At 42.7% G+C, this 21,645-nt stretch overlaps 1 protein-coding gene across 1 annotated transcript in view; it reads left to right on the top strand.

Annotated features, from left to right (window-relative positions):
- The window catches only part of CFAP54 (cilia and flagella associated protein 54), a 308,666-nt gene that overhangs the window by 9,449 nt on the left and 277,572 nt on the right, over positions 1-21,645 (top strand). Inside the window, exons 2-5 of the mRNA XM_047788234.1 lie at positions 146-251; positions 3,665-3,808; positions 8,276-8,447; positions 12,382-12,440. Of these exons, the coding sequence (XP_047644190.1) occupies positions 146-251; positions 3,665-3,808; positions 8,276-8,447; positions 12,382-12,440 (481 nt within the window). The remainder of the gene's footprint in view (positions 1-145; positions 252-3,664; positions 3,809-8,275; positions 8,448-12,381; positions 12,441-21,645) is intronic.

The following is a 21,645-nucleotide window of genomic DNA, read 5'->3' as shown; positions in this document are numbered from 1 at the left end:
TAATTACATTTATGAATAATTAGACATTAAACATAAGGCACATTGAAAAGACTTAGCACAGAGAAGTTTTTAAGAATTGTTCGCTGGTCAATGTAGGTTTCCTGCTGCCTTTGACAATATCATTTGATGTCATGATTTTTTACAGTGCCACCTCTCTGTTTAATATCTGGACCAAATACGCCCCCCGGCTGCCAGCTGCCTATTACAACGAGAAGCTTCTGAAAGTTGGAGATAGCCTTTGTGAAATGAAAGTAAGTGCCTCCAGAGTAACAGGAGCCCACATGAAACTCATTTGACTAATTATTAGTATTATTAGTTGTGGTTTGATACCATTCCTATTTGACACGATTTGATTTTTTTTCCCCTTAGAAAAATAGAAGGGTATACAAATTTTGCTGAGGCACAGTAATCCACAAAGTGTTAGTTTTAAAATTTTGCAGTTGGGATTCTCCAGGGGTGATATATTCCCGAACAGAAAGGCAGTTGGCTGCGGATGGGCGGGAACAGGGGCCCCCAGTGAACAGAGGGTGTGGTGGGCGCCCAACAGGAAATGCTGAATCATCGTGTTCCTACCTTATACAAAGGAGCGCAGACACCACTTCCTGTTGTTTTTCACATGGCTGGCCCTGCCCAGCAGACGGCTCTCATAGCTCCTGGCCTTGCCCCTGGGTGGGTTGGTGCTCAGTGCCTCGTCTTAATGACTCTCAGCTCCTTCTTAACACTTCCCTCTGTGTGATTACAGCAGGCATTCCCTACATGCTCTGTTTCTTGCTCAGGGTTGTATTCGCACTGAGTCCGTGCCCTATTTGCAGTTGCATCTCCACGGCCAGCTCTCGGATCGCTGTGGGCTTATGGACTTGGTTTGATAAGACTGCACCATGGCTGGGTTTTCAGTTAATGAAAATGTTAGTTTTTCCAGAAATCTCTGGCACAGGCCCAAATTATTCCAAGTTAAATGAGTGTTTGGCACATGGAGGATCCTTGGACTAAGAGCCATGTTGAACAGAGTGATTTTAGGCCAGACGTGGGCAGTATTCAGTCTGTTACCCCGCCAGGCCTGTTTTCCTGACGCGCAAGCAAAGCCAAACCCAAGCAAGCGGCCCAGATTTGCTGCAGAGAAAGAGTTTCTTCAGACGGCAGTCGAGGGAGGAACCAATCTCGGATCCGCCTTCCGGAACTGAGGGGGCTGCGATATTTATGAGACAGGCAGAATGGTTCCAGGCTTGGGCGCCAGTGATTTAAGGCAGTGAAAAGGTGAGGTTGTCGGCGTCCTGCGCAGGTGCATCTCGGTTCGGCCTTTCTGTGTTGAGCGTGGAGGCGCTTAGCCTGATGGGAAGGCGGAGCTTCCCAGCCTCTGACGTCAGGTGGCCCCGCCCGGACACCTGCGCGGCCCAGTTTTAGGGGGGGGTGGTCTCGACCAGCCCCAGCTGTTTCGCCCTGGGCCAGAGCCGACTCCGAGTTCCTGCAGAACAGCGAGGCTGCGTGAGGCTGGGAAGGTATGCAAGTAAAGAGAGGAAGAAAAACAAAAAACCAAAAACCCAACTGAGCTTAAGTAGTGAAGGTAGTTTACAAGCAGAGGGTTATTTTTTAACAAGCCTCTCTTATCTGTTGTTCTGTAAATCAAACTCACGCAAATCTCTTTGTTATCAGGTTCCGTTAAGTCTGTAGGGCATGGTTTCAAGTCTTTTCCCAATCTAGTTTCCCAGCTTCCTTTTCCTCCTGCATTTCTGTTTTATGGACCTGAATACTTTGGGTCTGGGAGGGAAATTTACCACATAGAGGCTAAGAGGTGGAGGAACTTTGTTAATGAAGCAGTACCATCTATTTTCTGCTGCAAAAATTGGAGAATTACCTTAGCTCCATGTAATTGGACCATGGTTCTTAGAAACTTGAAAATACAGAGTTTGGAAAATTCCAGGAAAAAAAATTCAGATGAGGTCCAACTTGTAAGCTAGATTCATGTGAAGTAACAGTTTTGACGAGAATTAAGAGTGCCTCCTCTATATGTGTGTGTATAAATATAAATATATATAATTTTTTTTTTGGTCTTTTTGCCATTTCTTGGGCTGCTCCGACGGCATATGGAGGTTCCCAAGCTAGGGGTTGAATTGGAGCTGTAGCCGCCGGCCTACAGCACAGCCACAGCAACGCGGGATCCGAGCCGCGTCTGCAACCTACACCACAGCTCAGGGCAACGCCGGATCCTTAACCCAGTGAGTGAGCAAGGCCAGGGATCGAGCCTGCAACCTCATGCTTCCTAGTTGGTTCCTGAGTCCTGATGGGAACTTTTTTTTCCCTCTATATTTTAATGCTTCTCCTTAACATAAGAAGTTGGTGGTACACAGCAGAGTTTGGGGTTTGGGAGAATCCAGGTGGATGGAAGTGGGAAGAAGAAGCGTGTTAGAAATATAGAGCAAGGTGGTGACAGATAGTGACTAAGGATTCAGAATATTTCAGATAGGCTATTTAAACTTTTACGTAAAAGAACAAAGAAAAAAGTAAACCTACTTTTCACTGATGGGAAAGTGGGCGGATAAAGGTATTTATAATCCTGGAAACAAACTTGAGTGGTTACTTTGGTTTCTAGAATCTCTTTATTTTTATTTTAGCCACAGTAAGGAACATCTTGTTGGACTATTCTTGTTTTGCATGGAGATTTGAATTTATTATATGAATCAAGTTAGAATGGAAAAGATTCAGAATTAATTAGTGAGCAAGTAACAAGTCCACAGAAATAGAAACAAAACAGCCTTTGCCTGTGATGCCTCCTAAGGGGCGAGGTAACCCAATAGGCAGTTCACATCCAGGGCAGTTGCTTTTCCTGGAAACACAGTTGCAGGGGAGGAAGCCAGGAAAGGTGGCAGCTGAGTCATATGCAGAGCCCGGCTCACAATCCACCGCCCTGAACCTCTCCAGGTCAACGGTGCCCCGCGGGCTTCAGAAAAGAGGCGTCTGACTTTGTAATGGGAACAGAAGCATGAATTAGAACTAACGGGGCTTCAGAAAAGAGGCGTCTGACTTTGTAATGGGAACAGAAGCATGAATTAGAACTAACACGAATCATAACTAACGAGAGCTCAGACTTTTTTGATTTGTCCTGCTGTGATGTCAGAGATTGGACAGATGGAGGAAGCCAGCTCATCACCTGCATTGTTCTTTTCTTCCTTCTTTCTTTCCTTCCTTCCCTTCCCCTTTTTCTTTCTCTTTCCTTTTCTGTTTTCCTCCCTCACTCCCGACCCTTCCCCACACTTTCTTTCTTTTTTGGAACTTAGGCAGCATCAGAAGCAAGGCCGGTTATAGAGCTCATTTTCCTCCCTCACTGGGTAGGTGGGTTACCATGATCTAGTGAAGTCGAATCTTTTGGATTTTGAGTTTAGCCAGGTATGACCCCCCCTCAGTGCCCTGGTGCCTCTTCCCCCTCTCCAAGGTCAGGATGGTCTCATCTCACAATAGGCTTGGGAGGAGGATGAGATGAAATAGTGCACGTGCACTGCAGTCTGTTACAGAGTGTGTGGCAATGCTGCTGCTGCTGGTAGTAATAAAATAACAGTAATAAGCAACATGGACACTATTAATATTAGGAATATTATGACTGCGCCCTAATTTTCACAATGTTAAGCTTCAAATGGTATTTTGAAACTTACCAATCCTCTTCTTATTTCAGGAATATAAGTTGGCCCTTTTACAGTGCTATGGGAGGTACCTTCAGCAGTTCACCGTCAACTTTGATGAGCATAAAGCAGACGTGAACGAATTCAAAGCTGTATTTTTTCCAAAAGGCCTTGGAGACAAAACTGCTGCACAAACAGTAAGATGAAAGCAGTAGCTAGACTAGCTACCACTGATGGTCAGCTCTGCAATAGTATATCCTTTAGTTGACAGCTTCTCAATGTCTTTCATTTGCTTAGCATGGCGTTTACCTGTGTGCTCTAAGTTGCTTAATAAATATTTTCTGTGCTGGATGAGAAAGTGCGCTTATTAAATTTGTAAAGCTGCTTTGGGGATTGTGTCATTGGAATCCCTTCTTCATCCAGTAGACAGTTATTATTATTATAATTACATATTGGTCTAATACTTTTAGTTCACAACGTGCTTTAGAAAACATATTGGATCCTCAGAATAACTCTGTGAGTTAGATACTATTATTATCTCTATTTCACAAGAGAGAAAAGAGAAAGCTAATCACATAGCATAACAACCAGTGGCTCTGGAGAGGAAACAGATTTTTTTGATATTAAAAAAAAGTGTGCTTTTCTTTCCTCGTATACCAGCATTATGATGTTAATTGCTACCAGTGAGTCATTGGTTGAGCAGTTATGATACGCTAGGTAGTCTTCTAAATGCATTACAGGAATTGTTACCTTGCAGCCTCCTTGCAGTCTTCAGAGATTGGTACTATTATGCCTCTTTTACAGATGAAGAAACTGAGGTTTATTAGAGAGTAAGAAACCTAGTCCACTTAAAGCACTGGGCAGAATTGATGTTTGAACCCTAATCAGTCTGACTCCAAAGCTGTGTTATTCCAAACTTAATGATTATTCTAGGCCTTGAAAATAGTATGTGGTTTAATAAGCAGAAAATCGCAAGCGCGTTGAAGGCACACTGAGCAGGTCAACTTGCCTGTAACAAAGGTGCATGAATAAGAATTCTGAGCAATGTAAGTTATGCCTAAATGGAGTCCTGACACCAACAAGCAGTTCTTGGGACACCAACTCAGTGTCCTACGGTTCAACTCAATCCTGACTGTGTGCCCGGAGGCAGTGCCAGATTCCACCGGTTAAGGGCTCAGTCTTGCAAGACCAGGCCCTGTCCCACCCCACCTGACCCCTACACACTTCAGATGCCAGTTGCAAGCTCATGCTACCTCTACTTCTGACAGACTGGCTGTATATCAGAGGGTCCCTCACCCCCCACCTTGGGTTGGAGAATTTGTTGCAGTAGTTCACAGAACTCCTGGAAACAGTGTACTTACTAGATTGCAGGTTTATTATGAAAGGATATAATTCAGGAACAGCCAGAGGAAAAGAGATACATAGAGCAAGACCTGGGGAAAGGCTTCTATGGCTTCTAAAGATGCACCACCCTCCCAGCACCCTCATGAGTTCATCATCCTGCAAGCTTCCCAGACACCATCCTTTTGGGATCTTATGGAGGCTTCATTACATAAGCTTGATGAATGGACTCATTGGGCATTGGTGACAGATTCAACTTCCAGCCCCTCTCCCCTTCCCTGGAGGTCAGGGGATGGGACTGAAAGTTCTAAACCTCTAATCGAGGTTGGCTCCATTGGCAACTAACCTCTACCCTTAGGCACTTTGTGAAAGTCACCTCATTCACAGAGCAAAAGACGTCTTTGTCACTCTCAACACTTAGAAAATTCCAAGGGTTTTGGGAGCTGTGAGCCAGGAACTGTGGATGAAGACCAAATATATATGAGAAATATATTTTGGCCATCCGAATGACCAAATGTGTATTTCTTATAAATTGTAATATCTCAGTGCCCCACTGGGAAGAGTACTGAATGAAGAGTTTGAAATTTTAAGGCCCCTCCTATACCTTCTTGGTCAGGTTTCCATAGCTCTTTCTTATACATACCATTGCATTATCCTTCTACGCAGCCTGCCTAGCTTAGCATCAGTGCACTGGTGGGCTCCACTGTGTGGAATTCTTCTATCCTAGATGTCTGTGTGGGTCACCCCTCACTTCCTTTGGGCCTCTTGTCCTCCCTGCTTTAATGTATTGTCACTTAAGATCACCTGATAAGTTTTCATTTATTTATTTTTACCACCTGTCTGCACTTTCAGAATGTCAGCTTCAGGAGAACAGGGACTCGGCTCTAATATCTAATCTCTAGTGCCTCCTGTAGTGCCTGGCATGGATGTGTTAAATGAATGAATAAATTAAGTAGTATAGCCAGAATTATTAATCCAGGAGTTCCCGTCATGGCTCAGCATTGCCATGAGCTGTGATTTAGGGCACAGACATGGCTCGGATCCTACGTTGCCGTGGCTGTGGCATAGATTGGCAGCTGTAGCTCTGATTCAACCCCTAGCCTGGGAACGTCCATAGGCCTAAAAAGAAAAAAGCAGAATTATTAATCCAGAAGCAGTAGGCAAAGTAGATGAGACAGAAAAAGATTGGAGGCAAGAGGCAACAAAGTATGAGTATGCCAGCAGGACTGGGTGTGAAAAGACAGGAAGACTTTGATGTTTCACAGGCTAAGGTTTAGGTTCTGGCACAACACCGGCACACCACAGTTCTCAATAAATATGTATAAAATGAATGCATAAGAGAATGAATGGATTAAAAATATAGCGCAGGAGGAACTTGACAATGCAGAACTAGAGATCTTGAGAAATAGATTTTGGAATAAACATGTGTATTGGTCATAGCTGAAGAGGTAACTCTGGAGAATTTACTGTCGGGATATTAACAGCAAAGTTTTGTATACCTATGTAATCATGATATTTAATGATCCCCATTGTATGCAGTATGGGGGGCAGAATTTCTAAAAGTTTGATCTCTAGGACTAGCCTTCCTGGGTTCAAAGACATGTTGTACCAATTCCTAACTGTGGGATCTCGGAGAAGATGTGTAGTTTCTTTGTCCCTCAGTTTCCTCATCTGTAAAACAGAAGTTATGCTGAGACCTACTTCGTTGTTTCATTGTTGTTGTTGTTTTAGGATTGCTGAGATAATAAAAGACTTAGAATAGGGCATAACATTTAAAAAAACATTATGTATCATTATCTACTTCTAAAAGAGAGAGAACTTTGAAGATAAGAACTATTCCAACATGTCGATGCCTTCAACAATATCTTCTGTGAAACCAGCTCCATGGTTGCTGGAATTAGCATCCATGTATCCAAGCAGGAAACCTGCCTGGCGAAGTAAGGCCCATTTTTATTAAGACTGTCCGCTCCTATAGCTTTAGCAGTACTGAAGATTCTCAAACCAAAATCTCCATCTTACATTTTGACATGTCCCAAACCGAACTCATCTTCTTTCTTCCATAATTGGCTCCAGCCAGTCACACAAGCAGGAAACCATTGCAGCCTTCTTCTCTCTAACCTCCCACTTCTCGTTGGTCACTAAACCCGGTTGACTCCAACAAGACTTATCTCTCCTCTTCTCCTCCTTCTCGCCTCCAGAGCCCCATTTCAGGGCCCTTATTTCTCTGGGTGACCTCAGGGGCCTCGGATCTCTCCTAGCCTCCTGCATGCATTTTTGTCCCCTCTTTGCGTTTCACCTTCCACACTTTTGTCAGTGTGAATTTCTAAGGTGTACATCCAGGCTTTGCACTCCGTCACCCTTTGGATTTGTCCTTTGGCCACAGTGCATATTCCTTGGAATGGTGTGGATGCTGTCCATGTTCTGACCATGGACCCCTCTACAGCCTGATTTCTTTATCTTGAAACTTCTCATCCAACTTTAAAAAAGACTTGCATTTAGTGGCCACAGCAACCACCTTAAGCATTCCTAACACTGCATGTGCCTGGGACGCATTCCCCTCTGTCTAGAGCCTGTCTTTCTCATCTTCCATGCTTTATTGCTTAGCAAAATGTGGCAAACAGAGGTGCTCAACAAACATTTGTTGAAGGAATTATATAGAGGGAAATACTTGCATCTGAATTAGTATGTTAAGATGCCATTGGGGGATTTATAAAAAATTGATTCAATTCTCTATTCTTGGAAATGGAATTTTGTACTTTTTTTTTTTTGCTTCTGAAAAGAAAAATTTTTTTTTAACTGTGGAAAGATGATCTTCACTCGGTGGATGCTTTGAAAAACCCTATTTTACCTTATTTCTTTCCAAATGTTAGTCCACTAGGGCTGCTAGAACAAAAACCCAGAAACTAGATGGCTTACACAACATTTGCTTGCTCACAATTCTGGAGACTGGGCAGTGCCAGATCAAGGTGCTAGAAGGTTCCATGTCTAGTGTGGGCCTGCTTCCCCCTGTGTCCTCATATGGCAGCTCTCTGTGGGTCTCTTTTATAAAGGCACTGATTCCACTCATGAGGGCCGCACCTTCATGACCTAATCACTCCCCAAAGACCTCACCTCCCAAATACCCCAAATATCATCACACTGGGCATTAGGTTTCAACATCTAAATTTGGAGAGGACACAAGCATTCCATCTGTTGCATTATTCTAATCTGTGGAATGAATTAAGCAGAATTGTTTCCATTTTAGTTTTTTACATTTTAAGAAGTGCTCTCCTAAGTTGCATAAACCCTATTCATATTCTTATTTTTTTTCTCATGTGTTTCAGTTTCATGCTTTAAATGGCAAAAATATTTGCAGCTACCAGCTAGTCTGTGACAGTGACACAAACCTGCAGAATAGAGAATCTGTGATCCATTGTCTGCACATCTTGTCCTCCTTGAGACTCATCATGCAGGTGGCTTTGCCACAGGAGTGCCTTTGCTGGATTATCTTCAATGGTATTTATCATTGTGTTGGATGTTTCATTGTGTCCTTCAGAAAGTTATTTAAATGACAAGTTTGTCAGTGCCTTGATTACCTTGTGACTTAAAACGTGTTCATGTCATAATAAGACAGCTGTGACTTTTTAAAACATTTTTATTCCATTTTAGTTTGTCCTCATGAGCAGGGACTTAGAGAGCTTGTCTTTGGGTTTTATGCCCAAGGAAGGGTTAGAGGCTGTTCGGATAATCAGATTCACAAAAGTACAAAATAGGGGCCACAATTAGTAAATAAATATACGTGGAAAAGGATGGAAAGACCCCTGCAGGTTAGATTGTTTTTCTAAGCATCATCCATTTATGGGCCGTTTCCTTGAATACTAGGGCTTTCTACATATCAGCTTTCTCCTCTTACCTGTTTTTGAGTGAGGAGATCTGAGAATGTGCATGTGTGTGTGTGTGTGTGTATAGTGAATTTATATACGCATATACACATACACATCTATATATTGTATAGATAAAAATATATACCGATATATGCATTGTATATGTCTCATGAAATGAATCTTATCAAAATGTAGCATTCGATTTCCCTTTTAAGAGTTACAATTTAAATTCAACCAAAATTCTCTTTAAAATTACAGCTTGAAAGTTATAATTCTCTGGATAACATATTCTTGAAAGAAAAATAATGACAGTGTGTTCCGTGTGCATACAACCAGGACAAAATAACTTGAAAGAAAGCATATTGGATCCTTTCTTGTCTGTGGCAGCTGACAGTACATTGCCTTTTTCTTCCTCACACTCCCCAAGTCATATTTTTGACATTTTGATTGTAATTAGACCTTACGTTTGCTCCCAGAGATGAGGCTGACTTTGGAAGAAATCTTTCAGTCCAGTGATGGTTAAGCTTTTGTGGCTCATCATCCTCAAAGTTGCCCAGCCATCTCTTCACCTGAACTGCTCACACCTCTTGGCAGGGACGAGCAGGAGCAGAGCATCTGTGCTCAGGGAGGAGTGATAGGCCCGAGGGTTCGGCCCTGCGGCCCTTGGGTCAGGCTGTGCTTGGGCTGTGGAAACGATGCAGCATGACTCTCTGACTGATATCCTCTTAAGATCACACACAAAACCTCCCACTGTTATTATTAGTTTTTAGAAAAGGTTGAACAGTGTCTGCATCTTGCACATCCTTTTTCTGGCATGTGCTTTGCTTTTTTTTTTTTCAAATACATACGGCATCATGTTCTAGATTTTATTTTGGTTCCTAAATAGTTTTCTGCTCAACATTGTGGTTTTAGACTCGAGCCATGTTCCCATATATAAATTTAGTTCATTAACTCTGCCTGCTGAATTGTATTCCAGATGCCCATACACACATAGGAATGGGCACCCGGTTTGCCCTACCTCTCTAATTGCACAAATAATTCTGCAGTGAACATCCTTGCGTGAGTCCTTTTATAGACCCGTGTGAGAGTTTTCTGGGAATTATGCCCAGGAGTGAAATTGCTGGATTGTGGGAGACACATATCCTTAGTTTCACTAACTACTGTCCCTGTTTTAATTAATTCATCTCAAGCTTATTAAATGCCAGGCATTGTTCTAGATGCTTAGGGACACAGGAGTAGGTGATAGACAAAAGCCCTGTTCTCATGCTTACATAATGCTTCAGAGAGATGGCAAATCAAAAATAAATGGCGTGTCATGGTGCTGAGTGCTGTGGCGGAGAAGAAAGCTGAGAAGGGTTAGGGAGAGCATAGGCAGGGCCGCAGCCAGCTGGGGCCAGGCTGCAATTCAACACAGAATGCTCAGGGAAGGCCTCACCCCAGATGACGTTTGAGTAAATACCTGACTGAGACATCTGGATATTTGCGGAAAGGGCATTCCACCTGGGAGATTACCAAGTGCAAAGGCTTCGTCGTTTTAAAACTTTGAAATTTAATCATGAGAAAATAAATTGACCTGCAGTCAATTTCTCAAAATACATTTGACCTTTCCAGTTAGACATTTACACTCTTTACTTCTAACTGACTACTGTACATACACAGCCTTGGTGTCTTCAGAGATTTTAACTCATCTTCGTTCTTTCACAACATCCAATTGGGAGAATGAATACTGGGTAACACCTGACTTCTCAACTAAACTGAACTCATTTTAACCCTCCAGTAGTCAGATTATTTTAATGGTAGCCTTCCTTGATGAAAAGGAATCGTATGACAAAGAGGCAAACTCGTATTAGGCTTATGGTTAAAAATCAAACTTCCAAAGATATGCTGAGATTGTAAAAATTCAGTCTGTGCTCCATTTGAGCCATTTACTCTCTCTCTTGGGCTTCTGCAGTGGATCTGTGAGCCCTGCCAAGATCCTGAGGGGTTCAGTTAGAGTCAGGATGCGCTAGGGCTGCAAAGGTTAAGGGCACATCTTTGAAATACAAAGGGCCCTTGTTATTCTTGAGAGCTGTCTCCTGGGGCCTTCTGAAATTTCCTCATTCCCTTTGCTGAATGTTTGGGCTCCTGGCTTACGCCCGAATCATGTGTTTTGTGGAGAGTCATGTGTTTCCTATGCATATCCTTACTTGGTGATTTTTTTTTTTCTCTTCTGAGAAACAAACAGTTGGGTCAACAAAACCAAGCTGTGATAAGAATGCTGAATGTGAGCTCTTACTAGTGGAGTGGTTTTTTATCCCTGTGGATCTTACATGAGATAAATAACTATGTCACGGGAGCAGGCACACTGAGAATGCTGTATCTGAATGCTAAGAACTTGTTGCATTCTCTGTGAAGTTTATGGTACTAGAAGTGTTTAAGATTTTGTCCAATATATCTTTGTGTCACTTTTTTGTGTAATGTTTACTGTGCTTACAGGTGGGTTTTTTTGTTTGTTTGTTTTGTCTTTTTTAGGGCTGCACCTGTGGCATATGGAAGGTCCCAGGCTAGGGGTCCAATGTGAGCTACAGCTGCCAGCCTGCACCACAGCCACAACAACATGGGATCTGAGCCACGTCTGCGACCTACACCACAGCACACGGCAACACCGGATCCTTCACCCACTGAGCGAGGCCGGGGAGTGAAGCCACATTCTCGTGGTTACTAGTCAGATTCATTTCCACAGTGCCACAGTGGGAACTCCTGCAGGTGTATTTTAATCAAGTGGTGTGTGTTTTAGAGCAGATACTGTTTTCTCAGAAGCTTTTAAAGTTTTAACACGGACATAGGATTTCAAATTGTTGGATTTTGGTGGTTATGAATTTTAGATCAGCTATTTCATAGAAAACATTTAGATTGCTTTCATTTTAGTTACATGCCTTTTTGAAGCATGGAATACTGTCTTTTAGGTTATTTTGTAATGTCCTTTGTATATGGAGAAATGAATGGTACTGTCATTCCCCGCTCATCCTCCAAATGCTGCCATGAAATGAGTCTTCTATCTTCATTTAATTAGCAGTTTTATTAAAAAAAAAATCGCACTTGAATGATCTTAAATAGGAGTTGAAAATGGCATTTTCATTAGAGTACTTAAAGGACATACCTTAATGATGGGATAAATATTGTATGACAGTGAATGAATACAATGCAACCTATTATGCATTATGATTTTTAAATTATGAGTTTCCTTGTGCCATCTGATTAAATATGTATTCTAATCTTATTGGGAGATAAATCTTCAGTTTTTCAGCTGTGAGGGAACCAATATCATTTTATGTGAATTAATAAAACCATAAGGTACATAAATTATGTTACTGAAATATTCTTTTGTTTAGCATATTTCAAAACTTAAACTGCCAATGATTTGGCTACAAGTTACAAAAAATTTGTAATGATTAAACGTCTCCAGCCACTATCATGTATTTTCAGGTGATCACTTGTTTTGGGAAACACCAGCTTAAACTATAGAAATTGAAAGGTAAAATTCCACCATCTGACTGCAAAACATGTGAATGTTTTTCTCCATCCAGGTACCATTTACATTTACACCATTTGCAGAAAGCTGATGATCATAGGTCACTCTTCCAAGGTATGAAATTTACTGACAAAATATCTTCTTATGTAATTCCTGTTTTTTTAAGACTTGTTAGAATTGAATGCTAAGTAAAGAAAATTTAGTGAATTATGTAAAAAAAATTAGGGAATAAATAGATATATATATTACATAGGTGTACTGTTCTTAGTTTTACTTTAACATGACCATACGTAAAAATGCAGACCATAAAGTATTAATGAAAAGAAAGACTTTCTAAAATTGATAGGTATTTCTCCCTTGTCCCTTGGTCTCCCAGAGGGACATTGTCATAACTTGTCAATATGATACTGACGCCTCATCTGGCAGCTATACCTCTAGGTAGGGTGTCCATCATTCTGGCTTGCCCAGGACAGTCCTTGTTTATGCCTTTTGTCCTGGCGTAGTTATTTATGGGTGCCCACTTTCACCCTTCAATGTGTCCTGGCTTGGGTGATCACCAGTGGTTAGCCTCTCTGTGTCATGCTGTGGAGCTTGGACTGCATTTTGTTGGAAGAGCTTGGTCTATGCTTATGACTCAGATACTAATTGGATCAATAAACACCTAAACTATGTCCCAGTCATGAGCCGTCTTTATTTGCTAGTAAGATGCTCACTGCTCCGTTTTAGCTCGGGGAAGTGGCTGACACTTAAGGTGACTTCCTTACCACATTGGTAGCACCTCTGTCTTCAGGAGAAATGGTTTTTTCTCTGTGTTCATTGTCTAGTCATTGGAATGTAGGCAAAAATAAGGGGAAATACACTCCCCCTGAGACCACGCTTGAGTCGTTGCTGGTATCCGCGATATTACTACCTTAGTTTTCTGTATTGCATGCAAAACCTTACTCCGAGTATTCTAACACTTGGGACAGATTTTTTTCTCCTTATTTCCTCAAAACATAGCCCAGCTAAAAAATGTAGAGGCAAAGGTACTTGCAGGCTTAATGGCTAACATTGTGTGTTCTCTCTCTGTTTTGTTCCTTGCATTTAAAAGCTCTATTACTGACAGTGACTTGAACCATCTCTGTGCCAGATTTTTGAGTGTGAATTAAAGCAAGGGGAGGCTGTCCCGTGCGTGTATAATGTAAATTTGGTGTACAGACTATTCCCGTGATTCTATATTCAGTTCCAGATGATTTCCTAAAAAGAATGTGCAATCTTCTCTTGCACTTGCTGTAGCGACGAATACTGCTCCATAGAGCCATCATGGTTTGGTCTGCTTATAACGTTTGTCTGCCAAAAATTTGAAAGGCAGAGATATCTGTGCCAACACTTAACTGTTAGTGTTTGTGTTTTTAATGCTGAGAGAATTTTAACGTGATAGTCATCTTAAAATAATTTCTTATTTATACATCTATTCTCCCCCTCATGCCACTGGAGTTTCTTTTTGACAAAATGAGGGAGTCCCGAAGGAGGATGGTTCTGGAGTCCCAGTCTTGTGGGATGGGAGTGGGGGGGAGTGAGGAATGCAAGAATTTTGCAATGGTGGGTGGCTGTACAGTTGGCACTTGAAGATGGGGATGAAATTCTTTTGGTTTGTTCAGTGTAAGTGTCAAGGAAATTAATTTTCAGCCAGAAATTCCCAAATCCTCAGCTTATAAGTTGATTCCCTGAGCTGAGACTCTACATGGACTCAGTGGGTCCATTGGCTTTTTTTTTTTTTTTTTTTTCTTTTGGGACCACACCTGTGGCATATGGAAGTTCCCAGTCTAGTGGTCAAACCCGAGCTGCAGCTGAGGCCTACACCATAGCTACAGCAGTGCCAGATCTGAGCCGCATTTGTGACCTAGGCCACAGCTTGCAGCAGTGCTGGATCCTTAACCCATTGATCAAGGCCAGGGATTGAACCCCCATCCTCACGGAGACTGTGTTGGGTTCTTAACTGGCCGAGCCACAGCAGAAACTCCTCAGTGGGTCCATTTAATAGGGACAAGCCCTTGGCCAAGTCCAGCCACATCTGAGTGGTCCTGATTCTGTAGCTATTTCAGAGTTGAAGTCTGTTATAGCAAATGACAGAAGGAGAAACAGATGTGGGATCCTCAGGCTTTTCTCGGTGTCACACCAGGGCAATATAAACTCATATGCTGTGTTAGGTACTGTGTGAAGGGCCCATGATAGTCTTATGAGGGGGACACCACCATTGTCATTGTCATTTTTTTTTTTTCGTCTTATTCTTTTTTAGGGCCGCACTTGCGGCAGATGGAGGTTCCCAGGCTAGGGGTCGAATCGTATCCATAGCCTCCGGCCTACACCAGAGCCACGGCAACACCAGATCTGAGCCACGTCTGCGACCTACACCACAGCTCACGGCAACGCTGGAACATTAACTCACTGAGCAAGGCCAGGGATCGAACCCGCAACCTCATGGCTCCTAGTCGGATTCGTTAACCACTGCGCCACGACGGGAATTCCTGAAATATTTTTTGACATGACTCTCAAAACATCCTGAAGACCAAGACTGGCCAGGGCTCTTTCCCAGATGGGAAACGCTTCCTTTTGTGCTGAGGCAGGTCACCAGCATCCGCCCAGGCAATGGAGGGAGGGCAGGTCTCTGAAGCCTCTTTTCCTAAAGATTTGGGACCATTTGCTCTCCCTTATGGTATAATCTGTAGCTGCTTCTGAGGCATTTAAAACGGTAGCATAGGGAGTTCTCTTGTGGTGCCTTGGGTTAAGGACCTGGTATTGTCATTGCAGCAGCTCAGATTGCTGCTGTGGCACCGACTTGATCCCTGGACTGGGGACTTCACATGCCATGGCTGTGGCCAAAAATAAAACCTCAGTACAGTACTCAGCGAACCTTAAAGAATACGGTAGAACCTATTCGTTCTAAGGAAACATTGATTTCCTTTTCCCTTTACTATAAAACTGAAATTGTTTGGTAAAGGTTGGGCTTGAACAATGCTTGTCAGGTCACTCCACATGCTGTTACATAAACTCCAGACCCAGACTTGGAGATGCTTCTCAGTACCTTCCTCCAAGCCTACAAGCGAATATAAATGACGCTGCAGTGCCATCCTGTGGCTCAGCTGGTGAATCGTGGGCGCTCTTCCTGATTGATTCCCGAACCATGCTCCTGCTAGGCTCTTAAAACTTGTTTTTTCAAAGGTGTTGGTTTTCCCTCTGAAGACAGTAGTCCTGCCAAAGTCCCAGCAATTTTTTAATTCATAGAAAGAGTTCCCTATTTTAGGAGCAAGAAAAAATGCTACAAAGTAAGTGGTTTTTTGTGTGTTTGTTTGTTTTTGGGAAATGGCTTTTCATCTTTAAAACCTGAATGCTGGTTTTTCAGAGCCCGAAGCAGAACAATGACTCTGCTCTTTGTCATAGTTGTCTTGTGTCGTGGAAAGAACACTGCTGCCCCTGGGAGTCCAGAGACCTGAATTCCAGCTCCAGCTCTGTCACTTACAAGCAGTTGAGTGTCTTGTAGTCAGCTTAGGTTACTTTTAAGGTTCTGTCTGGCACTAAAATCTGTGATTTTTTTGCTAAGTCTGAGGCTAAACCGAAATAGCATGTGAACAACTGGTAAATGAAGCTATTTTTACGTTGAAATGTGAGATTTCTAATACCAGGAATCCTGAGAGCTTTGGAAGACATGTGGATATGAAGGGGGAAAATTTATACATGATGTCATCCTACCCTCTCAAAATTATAACAGTCTGAATGCAAAAATCCACAGCAGGATTTCTGTGCAGCAGATGTGAGAAAACGCAAATTTTTTTTTTTTTTTTGGTTTTTGTCTTTTTAGGGCCACTCCCATGGCATATGAAGGATCCCCGGCTAGGGATGGAATCAGAGCTACAGCAGACGGCCTACACCACAGCCACAGCAACTTGGAATCTGAGCTGTGTCTGTGACCTACACCACAGCTCACGGCAGCGCCAGATCCTTAACCCACTAAGCGAGGCCAGGGATCAAACCCTCATCCTCATGGATCCTAGTTGGGTTTGTTCACCACTGAGCCGCAAGGGGAAGTCTGAGAAAACGCATGATTTTTGATGACAGTTAATTCCATGTCAGTTCACAGTGTGGCAGGGCTGGTAAAAATGACAGCAGCAATAACAAGAATTGCAGTAAAGCAATCCCAGACCCCTTTTACTGCCGTCTAGTCATTCACTCTCAAGGGACATTGGCACCCTGGAGCAAAGCCATAGGAGACCAACCCTGATGGGAAAGGAAGTGCAGTTCTGGGAGGTGTAGACATGCCTGAGAATCTCTATCCTGGAGAGAGAGCTGGGGAAGAGGGCAGGCTTCATAGGTGCTTTCAGATTCTTGAGGGCTGTAATTTGGAAGTTGAATTTTGAGTGGTTTTTTTTTTTTTTTTTTTTTGCCATTCCAGAAGACAGAACTAGGACAGACACCCTGGAAGTGTATCAAGGTGGATTGCACTTCAGATTAAAGAAGTTCGTGTTGGAATTGTCTTTTGATGTTATGTGGCATGTCGTTCCCTGTTCCTGGAGGTGGGAACTCGTGAGCAGGGAGGATGTGGTGCTGGGAAAGTTGGTGAGGATGCGATTCGATGGATTTTCAGGCCTTTGATCCTATGATGACTTGAAATAGGTCCATGCTTAGCCCCATGAACTGAAACTTTTAAATGAAGGTCAGTCGGTCAGTCAACACATATTTATGGCATGTCTTCTATACACTAGATAAAAGTTCTGGGGGCTGGGAATAGAGTGGTGAACAAGACAGACAGGGCGCTTTGCTAAGGGCACTCACATTCTACTGGGCGAGCTTACATTCCCAGCAGATGGCAAGGGGTGTTACAGTCCGGTGTCAAACCTCCCAGAGCTCCTTTCCTCTGGAATCGAAATTGTCTAGACAGCAGAGAAATCTGGCCTTTCTGGTTCCTTCTCTCTCTCGGGCGTCTGCTGAGCTGCTTGCACACATTATATGCACTGACTTTGAAGGCTCTGAAGTTGACTACGGGGTTAGATGGTTACCAGTGTTTCTGCTATTTTTACTATTAAATGTGATGTCAGGCTGTGGTTTTACTTTCTATCTTTGAAGCTCCTGAACCTTTTTGACGATTTGCCTTTTTACGTTTGGCGTGCCTACTAAAGACTTATTTTTCCTCAGCTATTTCCTCAATTATTAAAGGCCAAATTTGATTTTGCAAGAAGGGCTTTAGTCTGCAGTCCGAATTTATTATAACTATTTTCTTGAGAATCTAGCATTCTTGTTAACACTTCCTTGGTCATTTCTGCTAATTTCAGGGTTGTCTGGTGAATTCGTTTCATTGCAGTTGGGAATATCTGCCAGGTACTTACCTGGCGCTGTTTGAGGTATTGTGATATAATGACAAATGAGGCATGGTTCCTATTTTCAAAAAGATCACAGTAAAGTGTCGTCGTCACACACATGAGCATATTAATGCACTTGGGTGTGACATGTGGTGTATGTGTAGGTAAGAATCTATATAAATTTTATACGGTACACACACACACACATATATACATACACACAACACAACTGCAGTGGAGACAGAAGTGAAGCAAAGGTCGTTTCTCTCTAGGGCTGTTAGAAAAGTCTTCCTCAACAGCCAGTTCTCTCCCCTGCTCTGCTTTCCCCTTCCTCCTCCTTTGTCTTCACCGTCATTACCAAAGCTAACACTTGTGTGTTTCCCCTGTTCGAGGGTTGAGTGAGGATTAACTCAAGCGATTCTCTAAAATAGTTACTGGTCTACCTGTTTTGCAGATGAAGAACCCGAGGCACATGGCGTTTGTGGTCCAAGGTACCACTGCTAGCGGTGGAAGTAGAGTGTCCTCTCAGTCTGACGGGACAGGGGAATGAGAGAACAGAGGGAGCAGAGAGAGACACGTGTTTGGACCATTAAGATATTTCATGGAGGAGTTCCCGTCGTGGCGCAGTGGTTAACGAATCCGACTAGGAACCATGAGGTTGCGGGTTCGATCCCTGGCCTCGCTCAGTGGGTTAACGATCCGGCGTTGCCATGAGCTGTGGTGTAGGTTGCAGACGCGGCTCGGATCCCGCGTTGCTGTGGCTCTGGCGTAGGCCGGTGGCTACAGCTCCGATTCAACCCCTAGCCTGGGAACCTCCATATGCCGCGGGAGGGGCCCAAGAAATAGCAACAACAACAACAACAACAAAAGACAAAAAAAAAAAAGAAGATATTTCATGGAACGGAAAGCGTTTTGGGCCGCTTTTAAGGATATGATGCAAGGTCAAGAGTAATGGCGGGGGTGGGGGGGGGGAGGCAGGAAGCAGGCATGAAAGGTGTTTGCATGCCCTATAAAGGGTTTGACCTTTGTCCTATAGGCAGTAGGGAGCCATTGAATGTTTAAAGCACAAGAGTGACACCACCCAATTTGCATTTTAGAAAGATAACTCTGCTGGAGGTAAAGAGGATGGGTAAGGAAGAGGGATGTTTAACAGCCATCGTCCAGGGAGACATGTGAGGTCCTACTTGGTTAAGGCTGATGTTAACATGGATCGAATTTAGAATTTGATATTTGGAACTATTTAGCTCATAGATTCTTATTTCCATCCCGGTCATATTTCATTTTTTTCTCTTCTTTTTTTTTTTCCTTTTTTAGGACCATCCCCACCTATAGAGGTTCCCAGGCTAGGGGTCTAATTGGAGCTGTAGCCACTGGCCTACACCACAGCCACAGCAACATGGGATCTGAGCCGCATGTGCAACCTACACCACAGCTCATGGCAGCGCCGAATCCTTAACCCACTGAGCGAGGCCAGGGATCAAACCCGCCACCTCATGGTTCCTAGTCGGATTCGTCAACCACTGAGCCACGACGGGAACTCTTAGAATATTTTTGAAGAAAGGAAAATGATTGACAAAGTTAACTGAAGACTGCATATAGTCAAATGGTGTTTCCTGTATCAGGTTTACAGGAAGAATATGTGCAAAAAGATTATCATTGACATTTGTGGAGAAAAGTCACTTAGCTGGAATAGCGCAAGAGGCTCTTACGCATATTCCAACAGACAGGATATTAACAATGACGACTCCCACCACCCCAACTATCAGGTTTGTTCCAGACTGTACCTTGGGAATAATGACACTGGTGAAAGACACTGTTTATGGACAGCTTACCTTGTGTCAAATATCCTAGCGTGTCATATACATTGTCTCCTTCTCATAACAGGCCTGGGGGGTTGTGCTAAAATACCCATTTTAGAGATGAGGAACTTGAGGTCTGGAGAGAAAAAACGACACAGCTACTAGGTGATAAAATTGACACTGAAGCTTAGATTCTTTTAAATACTTTTATATATATATATTTTTATTGAAGTATAGTTGATTCACAATATTGTGCCAATTCACAGCAAAGTGATCCAGGCATACACATATATACATTCTTTTTCTCATATTATCTTCCATCATACTCTATCCCAAGAGATTGGATGTAAGTTCCCTGTGCTCTGCAGTCTGGTCTCATTGCTTATTCATTGCTTATTGCCTCTGTTCACCCCAAACTCCTGGTCCATCCCAATCCTTCCTGCCTTCCCCTGGGCATCCACAAGTCTGTTCTCTCTGTCTGTGAGTCTGTTTCTGTTTTGTGGATGTAAACATCTTCTTCATTGGATTTTTTCCAAATTTCCTTTTAAAAAATTGAGGTAAAAGTAGAGAATTCAGCTAAACTATCATCTATCACTTAATCAATATTAAATAGAAGAAATTGTCAATGAGTTGATACAGAGCTAAATTTCAACATTACCAATGTAAACAGTAGAGTCTTCAACTGCTGCAATATAGATAATAACTGCTATTTAGTTTTAAGTAATGAAGCAAATAAAAATCTGGATCTCACTGCAGTGCTGCTGTTTAATGGACCAATTACAATGATTCTTGAATGTGAGCGTGACATTTAATCTAAATATTTTTCTATCCAGACTTAATAACTCTTTGTGTTTCAATTTAGTCTTTCAAAAATACCAAATAAAAAAGCAAAGTTAGGTTTTTAGCAACTTTATATTCAAGGAAAAATGATTCTTTGAGGCAACAGTAGCTAGCTAGTGCAGTAAATCCCTAAAATATCATTTTATAGATGGACATTTTTTTCTCAGATGAGCATAGACTCTGCAGGTGACTTTCCAAGTCAATTCTTAGGTGATAGGGCAGCCTGGGTCTTGATAATTATTTATTCATGTCATAGTTAGTGTATTATCAATGGGTTTTTCCTCAGGTAAATAGAAAGGGATAATTGAAAAACTTTTTAAGGGAAATATAAGAGATACTATTCTTCAGGGCTTTTTAGGACACTCAGTGTTTTTTAATGTTATCCTCATATATTTTTATTGTCAGTATCAATTAAGGTAGCCTTTTGTTGTTGTTGCTTTTTAGGGCTGCACCCGAGGCACAAGGAAATTCGCAGGCTAGGAGTCAGATCTGAGCTGCAGCTGCCAGCCTATGCCACAGCCACAGCAACTCGGGATCTGAGCCTCATCTGCTACCTCCACCACAGCTCACAAGTCTCTGCGAGGTCTGAAACCCTCCATAAAAACTGATAAATTATCTCAGTAATTAAAAATTAAAACTAAAAATATTCTTCAGGAGTTTCTGTCATGGCACAGCGGATATGAATCCGACTAGGAACCTTGAGGATACAGGTTCTATCTCTGGCCTCGCTCAGTGGGTTGAGCATCAGGTGTTGCTGTGAGTTGTGGTGTAGGCTGCAGACGTGGCTCGGATCCCGAGATGCTGTGGCTGTGGCATAAGCTGGCAGCTGTAGCTCCGATTGGACCCCTAGCCTGGGAACCTCCATAGGCCGTGGGTGTGGCCCTAAACACAAAAGCAAAAAAGTGAAAATGTTCTCCACAAGACCTGAATGTCCCAGAGTTCCCGTCGTGGCTCAGAGGCAATGAACCTGACTAGTACCCACGAGGATGAGGATGCAATCCCTGGCCTCACTCAGTGGGTTAAGGATCCAGTGAAGCTTAGATCTTTTTGATTCCAGTCTTGGACTGTTTTCCTCTAAGTATCAGAGGCCCCAGTTTATAGGCCGTTTGCATTTTTCCTACCCTGCTATACCAGTTTAGTTCAGAATAATAATTGGTTCCAGGCCAGCTAAGAACAATGGCCTTGTTGGAATTAGCTCCTAGGCTGCTGTTGACACTTGGTAAATGTTAAGCACAATAAGCTGAGTTCACAGGACTCGGGCAGCTAAGAAGGAAGACATTCTAAAACGACTCACTTGAGATCTTGAGTTCTCAAAGTTATTCTTTTACATTCAAATGCTTGTTTTTT

Source organism: Phacochoerus africanus, chromosome 7 (genome assembly GCF_016906955.1).
Source record: "Phacochoerus africanus isolate WHEZ1 chromosome 7, ROS_Pafr_v1, whole genome shotgun sequence".
NCBI lineage: Eukaryota > Metazoa > Chordata > Mammalia > Artiodactyla > Suidae > Phacochoerus > Phacochoerus africanus.
Note: the sequence above shows the minus strand (reverse complement) of the source record. Positions and strands in the feature narration are given on the sequence as shown.